General features: G+C 36.2%; 1 protein-coding gene across 3 annotated transcripts in view; it reads left to right on the forward strand.

Moving 5' to 3' along the window:
* CNTNAP4 (contactin associated protein family member 4) overlaps window positions 1-12,202 on the forward strand; it is a 990,511-nt gene that overhangs the window by 850,185 nt on the left and 128,124 nt on the right. For all 3 annotated transcript variants that reach the window (XM_050772661.1, XM_050772659.1, XM_050772660.1), the window contains one exon: window positions 5,333-5,480. In XM_050772661.1, coding sequence (XP_050628618.1) covers window positions 5,333-5,480 — 148 coding nt within the window. The remainder of the gene's footprint in view (window positions 1-5,332; window positions 5,481-12,202) is intronic.

Consider the following 12,202-nt stretch of genomic DNA (forward strand, 5'->3'; position numbering starts at 1 on the left):
TTTAATTCATTAACTCCATAAATTTTCTTGGTTAAAATACATTCCTAAACCATCTATGAGCACCTCACTGAGTCTGGAAATCACCAAGTCTAAAAGAAAAGAAAGATACAATGAAGGCTTTTTGGTAGGACATATAAAGTTCATTTTACTTCTAGATATTTTATGTACTTAATAATATAATAACATATTTATATTCTATGTCTATTAGGAGGTTACTGTTTATATGCAAGAGTCATTGATTATTGAATGTTTATCATTTATTTTTATTTGACTCCAATAATTTTGGGAAGATGTAAAGTTTAATAGAAAATCTTTTTGTCTATAAAAGTCAACTGGTAGAGCTGAGTCCCAGTTCAACAATAACCTAAGTTGCATTATTCTAAAATGTGTAAAAGATTTTAAATATAAATTATGAGGAAAAATGAAAAAAGCTTCAGATAAAATATTAAATTTCCTCTAGGGTAAGTTGTTTGCTTTCATGTTCTGTTGAAGTAATGCCTTTTGATGGCTTAGCTAAATTATGGGCTTTGGAGTCAGAAAAGCCTGGAATTAAATCCTTGTGCTGCCACTTTCTGGCTGTGTGACTTTAGGCACATAACGTCTATAATTTTCATTTTCCTCAGTTGTCAAGTGGGTACAAAAATAACTACTTCACAGAGTTGATGCAAATATTAAAGCTACCTAATACGTTTCTGCTATGTCTGATGCTGAGCCCCTAACTTTCATGTTGAAAACATTTAAATTGATCACATAGAACACAATCACTAATTGTTATGGTCCAAATATTTGTGTCTCCCCAAACTTCGTATATTGAAATCTTAACCCTCAACAAGATGGTATTAGGTGGAGCCTTTTGGGAGGTTATTAGGTCGAGAGGCCTGTTATGGAAATGCAAGTAGTTTTCTTATAAAAGAGACCCAAAGGAGCTCATTCACCCTTCCACGATGTGAGACTACAGCTAGAAAGTGGCATTCTGTGAAACATGAAGTGGGCCTTCACCAGACACTGCATCTGCTGGTGCCTTGATTTTGGACTTTCCAGCCTCCAGAACTGTGAAAAATAAATTTGTGTTGTTTATAAGATACTCAGTTTATGACTTTTGAAGTGAGACCTTCTAAAATTTCTTTTTTCTCTCTGAAAAGTTTTGAGATAATATAGGGAACATAAAAGTACAGGATTTATACACAAACCAGAAGAGTACTTTATTAGTGAGACAAAGATCCAAAGCACAAAACTAGCTTGGCATGTGTTAGAAATGCAGATTTCAGGGCCCTCCCTACAAATTTAGTACATGGGAGCAAGATTTGTTTCTACAAAAACACCAGGATTACAAGTAATCCTGACATAAACTAAAGTTCAGAATCTTTAAAGGAAGACATAAATGTCCCTGTAATAAAATTATTATTTTTTTAAAAAGATAGACCTTTAAATCCATGCATTCCTTTATGAATTGTTATGGTAACAATTCTCCATAGCAAATTGAGGAAAGGTTCCTGGGCAAAGGAATACATTTGAAACTCAGCAGCATTCACTGAACTTTTCAAGTAATGTAGCATCAATCCCATGCATCATTCACAAACATTCTGAAAATTTCCATTAAGTATTAAAATCCAAAGCACAATCTTGGTTATGTATAAAAAATTTCAACAAGTGGAGCAAAAATTGCAAATATTATTGATCAGTTAATAAATATAATAAATAGTAACTGCATATTTTTCCAAGTGACACTGGCATTAGAAAGTTATTTAAGGTATCCAGAGTGCTACTAAGTAATGCTTTTGCCTGCTGTATTGCTATACACTCTTCCTATGTCTGTCTCCATTATTTTATTATTATAAAATTAATACATGCCCATTAAAAAATCTAGATTTGACTGGAATGTGCTGTAAGTCCCGTATTCCCAACCTCACAATTTTCCTTACCCTCCATAAGAGATAATTGCTAAAAGTTTTGAATATGACAGTGATATTTTTATTAATATAAACTATGTATCATATATTCTTAATGTTTTCAAAATTTAAATAGTTCATAACGTGATCAAGTGAAAAGTGAAAGGCTGTCATTTGCAGATGTCTTACTGCATTTACCTGTCGGCTGTCACTGTCACAGTGCATCTTTTCTCCCAGTCCCTTAAGACGCCAAAATCATTGAACTTACATTAATTTTGAAACAAATGTGAGATCTTTTGGAGGGTAATTTAATTAATCATCCAGCTGTTCACTGTGCAAGAAATTATAATTAGGGATTGTGTTAGCCTGCCAGTGGCACTTAGGAAATAGAATCAAAAGTATAAGATCTAAGGTCCTCAACCTAAGCTACACATTACTCTAATTTGGAAAGCTTGTAAAGACATAAGCATGCAGGCTGGGTGTGGTGGCTTACGCCTGTAATCCTAACACCTTGGGAGGCCAAGGCGGGCAGATCATTTGAGGTCAGGAGTTTGAGACCAGCCTGGCCAACATGGTGAATCCCCTTCTCTAGTAAAAATGCAAAAAAAAAGTGCTAGCCATGGTGTCTGGGGCCCGTAATTCCAGCTACTTGGGAGGCTGAGGCAGGAGAATTGTTTGAGCCCAGGAGGTGGAGGTTGCAGTGAGCTATGATCGCGCCACTGCACTCCAGCCTGGGTGACAGAGCGAGACTCCGTCTTAAAAAAAAAAAAAAAAAAAAGACATAAGCTTACACATACACACACACAAAGAGAAAGAGAGAACAAAAGCAATGCTCAGGCTCTGAGCGTTGAGAGTTTTAATGTGCAGTCTAAGTTTGGGAAACATTGCCCTATATCAGCCATCCTGAAGGAAATTGAAATAATCATATTTTTGGGCAAATCATCAGGATTTCCATAGAAATTGAGACTATTGTGTTCTAGAGGTTGGGTGAGAATAAGGTTTGGTTAGTGCAATATAGAAAACAGCTAACCTTTCTTACCAAACCTCAGTAAAAAATTTTGACCAGTGGAACAGAATGGAACCTTCTTAGGGGTCTGGTTATCAGAGTCCAGATATCCATGGAATTAAACAGTGTTCTCCTATTTATGTTCTGGGAAACACTAGTCTAGAAATTTGCTCTGCAAAACAACAGCAACAATAGCAAAAACAGAGGGGAGCAGTTCTCTGGCCTTATATGTTTGAGATGCGCTAGGTAAGTGTCTCTGCCATGGGCTGATACATTGCAATTTGCACATTAGCATGTGACATGCTCTGAGAGGCCCTGTAATTGAGACGTCTGTGGAACTTTTGTTTTTAAGCTCAGTCTTTCTCAACCATACACATTCAACAAATATTTTGATGAGAACGACTTTGAGCCGAGGAATGTTCTAGGTATTACAGATGGAACACAATAAACCTCTCTGCTTTAGTAGAGTTTGTTTTCTAGGAGGATAAGATAAACAGGCAGATAATGATCAAGTAAGAGAAACCCCTCTTAAAATAATGAGAAATATAGAGAAAGTAGCAAGATATTTATGGGGGATGTCAAGTACACAGGTACTTTAGAGACTGTGATCAAAAAGGAACTGTCTTGGGGGTAATATTTTAGTCAAAGCTTAAAATGACAAGAGAGACTGGGCATGCAAAGATCTTGGGAAAGAGCTTTCAGAGCAGAATGGACTCTGCTGGTGCAAATCCCTGAGAGGACTAAACTTGGCTTGTTCGAGGAGGTCCAGTGTGGTTAGAGCATAATGGAGGTGGTTGCTGGAGACTGTGTTTGGATGAGGAGTTTGGATTTTGTTCTATGTGGTAAAGAAAGTTGGGGATGGCATAGTTTAATTTACCTCTACAAGTGTTACTATGTGTTCAGAGGGGAAGATATTGGGGATGATGGCAAAGAACAAAATAATAATAAAGACAAGGAAGAGGTTGTCAGGGTAGTTCTGGTGAGGTGATGCTTTGTTGAACTGAGTGGTCATATTGAGATAAAGAGATGCCCCGATTTTGGATATAATTTGGAGATGCCATCACAGCTGTGCCTGTATTTTGTGAGCTTGAACATTTAGTATATGGGATACTGGTGGAGTAGGGGCCGGACGTAGGGGATTGACTGACAAGGAGAATCGAATTAATTTAACTATAAAACACCCAATCTTTTAAAAATGTATTAGAAAATGTTTTGGTAAATGATAGTAAAGGGATATTTGTGAAGTAGAAAGAAAAACAGGCAGATGATCAGATAGCCTGGGTATTGGTGTTTCTATTGTGTTTATCTTTGCCTTGGGCAGTCTACATGAGGTTGATCTTATTTGTTGACCCAGTCATGGGCAAGGGACTTACCATGAACCTGCAAATGTAGTTGCATGTTCCCTTATTATGAAAGAAAGAGATGGAGGAGAGGAGGAGGAGGAGGACCATGGTAAGGAAGCTGGGAAATAAAGATGAAATATAAATTATTGAGAACAACTTCTGCTTTGTGATGACTTCTCCACCTGTAGTCTTAACAGTGTGTTGTATGGAAGAAAACAAAAGATGCTTAGATGTTGGGTTCTGCAGTATGTGAGTTTTACAGGTGAGCTACCTATTATGTACATGCATCCTGATTTTATGGAAGAAACATGGTTCCTGATCCTACCATATAATGGTTGCAGTGCTTGCAAACACCAGAGGTTTTTTCTTTTCTTTCTCTCCTTTCTGACCTTTAATTTCCTTGTCTGCGGTTTGACTGTGCTAACTTAGCATCATTCCCAAGATTTCTCTAGCTTTCAAATTCTAAAGTCCATAAGTTTAATTACAGGTCTTCCCACATTATTATTGTTTCCAGTGTCCCTTAACAATTTGAATGTGTGTATCTGGCATTGTGCTACTGAGGTTTAAAAACCTGTTATCTGAGTGTAGCTCCAACTTGAAAGTTGGGTGGTACTTTTCTTTTATGTTAATAAGTAAGATGAGAAGGTGAAAGAACCAAAACACATCATAGCTTAATTCATTCATCAATGATGTAAGCAACTTCTTTGTTGACTGAGATGATAGTTTTTCAACCCTTTGGAGAATATTTTCTCAATTTTTTTGTTGCTATTCACAATGTTAATCGCTATAGACATTGAACACTTTTACGTTCAATCTACAAGTTACACAAGCAGTTTTTATTGCAGGTATCATGGTTGAAAACTGATATAATGGGGTGGTAGAATTTAAACTCTCTTAAAAAGAAAAGTTGAAGCAACAGTAATTTGTGTGGATGGAGAGACATCGTGACATAACCGTTAACATGGTTTTCTTATAGAAGGTAGCACCATTCATAGTACAATGCAGATGACACAGTGTTCATAGACATTATAGGTGACAAACTGAAATGCATATTCTCCAGATACATTGATTTCCTTTTTTCCCTTTTCTCCTAGGGTTTTTCAGGAAATGCAAATGCAGACAGTGTTGTGTACTATAGACTCCAGCCTTCTATCAAAGCCCGATTTCTGCGCTTCCTCCCTTTAGAATGGAACCCCAAGGGCAGAATTGGAATGCGAATCGAAGTGTTCGGATGTGCATACAGTAAGTGTTTGTTTATCCAATACACTGACATAGATATCAAAAGAGATGTTTTAAAAGCCAAACTGCAAACTGAAATGGACTTTTTAGCTATGTAAAGAGATATAAAACATAGGAATAACTTTTGTGGAAAGCTTTTTTGTGTGTGCCTGTACATGCCAATATTGACTTTCATATTCAACTTTAACATTTTAATTCAGAGATGGAAGCACTTGATAGATAGATGGATAGATACATATTTATTGATATATGTGAATGCATTTATTCAAATAGAATATTATTGACTAGATTGTAACTTTCAAGTATTAGAAGTTTCCTTCATGAGTTATATTTGATGATATTTCATTTAGGTATCCTGAGTCTAATAAAAGAGACAGTGTTCCATTGAGTTTAACCAACCATCTGTTATGAAACCAAAAACTATTTTTCTCTTTAGCCTACAAACAATATCATGCAATTCACTTTTAAATATGCTGTGCTCTCAGTATAAATTAATAGAAAAAGAAAAGACTTCTCCCAGAATATAATATGTGTTTAAAATACTTTCACATAAAAAAGATAGAAACCGCAGATTTCACTTAGGCTCCTCTTAATGAAGCATTTTATTATGTATATTTTTTTGTGGGGAAGGGATGTAGGAGTTATTGATAGTGCACCTCAAGCCACATTATCCTGTTAGATACACTTTTATTATAGAACAATGGCTTAGTTGATATGATTTACAATTATCAGACTAACAGTGTGAGGTTTGAAGAGATTCAGTAATTTGCTCAGAGCCTCACCTATGAAATAATCTGGAAGAGAACCCAGGACTGCTCAACTTCACGGCATCACTTTTTTCTCTGCTAAACATTTATTTTTAGCTACTAAAGCTTTTTTCATACCTATGCTGTCACTTTGTGATGTAAGCCAAGTTCAGCTCTGATTCACTTTATTTACATAAAAGGAAAGCAGGTGATGAAGAGATCAAGTGACTTGTTGAAGTTGTTTAAACTCTGTCCGACAGACAGATCACATTGCGTGGTTTGTGTGGGTATTCTGTATTTCATGATGTTCTCAGTGTCCATCTCTACCATCAGACATATTTGACAGACCTGATTCCTCCAGGGCCTACAGAATAATACTAAAAGTATTAATATAATATTAATAGCAATAACACTAATAATAATATTAATAGCATTCCTTTCTATAACTCTAGAAATAGCACCGTTTCCTTCATGCTTATTATATGCACTATTCTAAGCAGTTTATGATTCCTCAAAGTAGCCCAGATAAATATTACTGGGTAACCGCTCCATCTACCTACTTTGAAAATGAGAAAGCTAAAGCTCAGAGAGGTTGACTTGCTCAAGCCCCGCAGACAGGAAGTGGCAGAGCTGGGTTTGCAGCCAAGTTTGCCAAACTCCAGAAAGCAAGCTTGTGTTGACATTTCCTCTAGTTGTTGAATAACAGAGGTGAGTCAGTGGCCAACTAACTTCTCACTATCTGTCTACCTTAATTGCAGGCTTTCATGGCCTCAACAACCCAGCTTAGCTATGCCATGTTAGTTCCTCACGTCACAATTCCTATACCTGAATAAAATCATGCATTAAAAAAATCCTACCCCCAATTATGATCCTGCAAACTAGAACTTGGACAGTAGTATTATTTGTCTTTGGATCACAGAGCTTAGCAAAGGTCATGCCACATGATGGACAACTAGTAAAACAAATTTCAAAGTGCTTCCTATTTATAGTTATATTCTCCACTTATTCAGAGCATCCACCTTGCAAAATATTTGTCTAGCACCGTATAAAAATAGCTAACAGTTATTGTGCATGTGTTTTTTGTAGACATTCTACTAATTCATCCTCAACACTACTCATTTATTAGAGAGAAAACTGGGTCTTAGAAACATTAAGCAATTTGTTTAATACCACACACTTGGTATGCATTAAACCTAGGATATAAACTCAATATTAACAAATTTAACATTAAGAGCAACAGCTTAGTGGGACTGTTTATGCTGTTTTGCTGACTCTATAGCCCCAGGTATATTGTCTACATGGGGGTGATAGCTAAGGTACAGGCTCTTTTGAGTTATCTGCTGCTCTGTGGCTAATGATAACTCAAACCTCCCCCTCACCTGTCTTGATTTGAAACTCTCTGGAATGTTCTTTTTGTTGCGACTTCATTTGCTATCTTTGGTGTGAGCATACTGTCCATGTGTTTGGTCAATATTCTTTTCACATTGACCCATGGTTGAAGTAGTAGTACTGGGAGCCAACAGGATTTTGAACTCAAACTTAAACACATATAGTGAAATAGTGTGGCAGGATTTAACGACAAATGATGGTTGTGTAATTTTAAACCATTATTAAAGAAGAAAAAGTAATAAACTTAATGGATAAACATTCTTGTAGATAATCAGAAAATAACCAGAGAATGGGTTGGGCATGAGTACCTTATGGGAATGTATTTTATTAAATTGAATTTAATACCTCAATTACACCACAGTCATGCTCATATTTTCCACCTATTCATAGCATTGGCATTGTAATATATTAATTTATTAAAACATGATATTATATAGCCATCGTTTATTAAAGTTAATATGTGTCAGAGACTGTAAAGAATAAGCATATTCTGATTTGTTCCTAGCAATGTAGGGAAGCAGGCACATGAATATTGCCATTTCATGCAGGAATCAGAGGAGACAAGCAGAATTGTCTACTGAATAAGACATACAGCTTGCTCTGGGTGACATGGCAAAGAAATAGCTAGGACTACTGGCTTTCCCTACCCTCAGAAGGAAGGACTGTAGTTGCTATCATCACAAGCATCCCGTTGCAAGATTTTGTCTGCAACTCCCTTAAGTAGCACAGACCCAAGATCAGATTGGATTTTCTCCAGACACAAAAGACCATTCTTGCGAAATCCCTATTAAAAGGAAAAGTGTTGGGAAGTGGGTAGAATTTCTTTACTGAATCACAGCCACAGGGCATCCATCCATGCCCAACAAAGTAGGTTTCCCCTGAGCTTGAGGAAAGCCCAAAGGATTGCATGCAACCAGCCATCCTCCCCTCCAGCTTAGCTACGCCATGTGCCTCCTCATCTGCACCAAATTAACGTGAGTCAGATGCGCTTTGCCTGAGCCGTTCACTCAAGTGTAGCGCACCTCACAGACTGCTTCATCTCTCCTGACATACAAAAAGGTGAATTTAAGAGAAATTAGTAACTTCTGCAGAATTACACAACCCATGTTAGGTCTAGGATTTAAAATCAGCTCTATCATTTTCCTAAGCCAGTGCCCCTGATAACTATATGAATCATACATGTATTGAGCCTTTAACTATTTATTGGCACTTGCTAAAAAGAACTCTACTAGGTATTGGGTATAGGGAGATATTCTAAAGTCATATATATTTTCTTAATAAAAATAGGCATGTGCAGTGTTGGAAAAATTATATGAAATTATAAGTGTAAAATATACACTTATAATGTAGTGTAAAAAATTATATGAACTAAAAATTATATGAACTTATAAGTGTAAAATATTGTAGCATGAGTATAGGGTGTGAAGGATAAAGTAATTGATAAATTGTGGTTAGTATAAGAAAGTTTATAACGGTAGATTTTGAAACAAAGTTGCAGATATTTTCACATGGGAGACTGAGGGGATGGTCCAAATAGGAAAAATGCTGTGCCCCAGTCAAGCACAGGAAAGAGGATTGCTGGAATCATTACTCAAATGAGTATTTGAGTACAGTCATTCAGACTGAAATTAGGGCTATGGGTTAGAGGGTGAAATCTGGAGGCAGCAGCTCATTAGAAGGCTTTTACTCTTATTTGGGCAAGTGATGGTAGAACCCCAACCTAGAGGAACAGCAATCAGTAAAAGGGGAGGAAGGGCCAGGCGCAGTGGCTCATGTCTATAATTCCAGGACTTTGGGAGGCCGAGGTGGGCGGATCACCTGAGGTCAGGAGTTTGAGACCAGCCCAGCCAACATGGTGAAACCCTGTCTCTACTAAAAATACAAAAATTAGCCGGGCGTAGTGGCGCATGCCTGTAATCCCAGCTACTTGGGAGGCTGAGACAGGAGAATCACTTGAACCCAGGAAGTGGAGGTTGCAGTGAGCCAAAATCATGCCACTGCACTTCAGCCTGGGCAACAGAGTGAGACTGTCTGAAAAGTAAAGGAGGAGGTAAGCAAATTCAAAATATTCTGAGGATATTGAATCAAGAGACCTTGGTCATTGTATGAGGGAACACTGAGTTATCAAATTTGCTTTTTTTTTCTTTCCTCCCTTGGTCCTTTTTTTTTTCCTTCAAATTTGAACACCTGTCTGGAAGGGGGTGCCATTTACTAAGATGGGAAATGAGACAATAAATAGATTGTGGAAGGAAACAAGAGATAGTCCCGTTGTTGACACATTGAGTTCAAGTGCCTATGATATGTGGAAGATTGGAACTCCAAGCCCTCTGAGTTGAAGATGTCGAATTAAAACCTATATAAATATCATTATTGTTAGTAAATCATAAAGTATTCTACTTATTGTACTACTGTTAATAACAAACGTGTGAAGTGCTATGTTTGAACGACTACTCATGTCTTGAAAAATGGGAATGCATTTCTGCCATAATAAAAGCAGCTCCTTTGTACTGTTTTTCAGGTGGAATAAATATTTTTATAATAGGCTCCCCTTGTGCCTAGTACGTATTTGCTGAAGTCACAGATGCAAGCCTATCCTGTGATTATTGCAGGAAAATGGCTTTTGTGAGAACCACACATAAATTGCCCTCTACCCCAATGAGTTAGGGCAATAATTTGTTATGAAGGAACATCAAGTGAATGGAAAATCCATATCAAAGAGCATGTTCTACTTTTATGTCAGTAAACTTGAAGTTGTTTCCTGAGTAATGAGAGAAGTAGAAGCTAAATTTTATGGGATCAAAGAGAAACTATAAATTTCAAATATCTTGGCCATAGCAGTAGTGATCATGTTTATAGATCTAGAGAAGAAATGTATAGAAATAAATTACTGGTGGGAGAAAGAAAGAAAAAGAAAAGAAAATGATGCTACAGAAACAATACTATATGTCTCAAAGAGAAGTAAGCAATGGTGAACAAAGGAAAATAAATGGGTGAAAGTGAATATATCTGCAGTGTCCTTAGGAAGCAGCAATTAAGCCACAGGAGATAATGTTATTTAATTGTGGATGAATTGCTGAGGCAGTTGTCCTTAGTGGAAATTCTAAATTCCTTTTCTCTAGTTACTGTATAAATATCCTCATTTTGCAGCCTATGATCATCTCTTCCTCATCCCCAACAGAATAAGAGCATCCAACTGTCAAGCCATACTCAACTAATTTGTTCCTTTGGCAAACCATGATTTTATGATTTTTCTAGCCTTAGGGTTTCTGCAGGATGCCTAGGGCAATCACCATGTACCCAGCCTTCATTTCTCTATCTGGACAACTCTCTTACTCATCCTTCTTTTCTCAGCGTAGGAATCTCTGGTTCTGACAACTTCTCTAATACCCCATGTTCATATCAGGAAATGTTTCCACCCACTTGTAGAACAGCTTTTCTTCTCCCAATCATAACATGCCCACGTTATACTAGGTTGCAACCAGACACTCTTTTTTTGTTACTCTGGATGAAGAATAATAACACTAATGTGTTATTATTACTAATAATAACACTAATAATAATATTAGTCTTCTGGATGAAGACTAATAACAAAAATGAAGGAATGAATGGGGGCAGGCTTAGTAAGCCTCAGGAATGCTTTCTCCATCATTCTAGTGTGCAACTTGTTAAAGATCCAGCAATAAAGGTCAGGGCACCAGGAGAACTGAGGAAGAAGATTGGATATGATGAGTAAGTGTACAGATGTGTTAAATCATTGTGTTTAACTGTTTTAATGCAGACAGTTTAAGAGAAAATTATGGATCGTATTTAATATATCAAACAATCATTTTAAAACATATTAACTTTTACAAAACAGGAATGTACATTTTATTATTTAAAAAATTTCCGATTTTTTTGCATAATGTGAAGTTGGAATTATAACCATTAGCACATTTAAGTTTAGAAAACATGTAAATAGGAAATTTTTTAAAGTACCATAAAAAGCACAGACATTTACCTGGGTGAGAAAAATAAAACATTGAAAGACAGCTAGATAATAGTCTCTGTCTATTCAGGATGCTAATCTCTCATACCACATGTCTGGTTGGCGGAAAAATGAAAAGCCATACATTTGTTAGATTTACTAAAAGGATAGTTATAATTGAGTTCAATACCTACTTATTGAGCAGTTCCTACGTGCTAACTGCTAAAAGCTTGAATAGGGTGAATTAGACAGTTCTTACACTCAGATTATCTATCAGCTAACATAGTAGCTGAGAAATCCTGTTTTATGTCAAAGTTTAAAAAGAAGATAGATTCTGCTTGGTCTAAAATCAAAGAGTATAAATTCTGTAATTCTTCGCAAAGTTTATCATCTTGAGTTTGATGACAAGTGGAGTGTATTAGGGTTGTCTAGAAGGACAGAACTAATAAGATATATATATATATAATACATATATATACACACACACATATAGGAGTTTATATAAAGGGATATACATATCTAATAAGATATATTTATATACAAATATATTTATAAATATACATACTATACTTGAAATAATATTGAAATGAAAAAATATAAAGGGGAGTTTATTAAGTATTAAGTAG

Source organism: Macaca thibetana, chromosome 20, assembly GCF_024542745.1.
Source record: "Macaca thibetana thibetana isolate TM-01 chromosome 20, ASM2454274v1, whole genome shotgun sequence".
NCBI lineage: Eukaryota > Metazoa > Chordata > Mammalia > Primates > Cercopithecidae > Macaca > Macaca thibetana.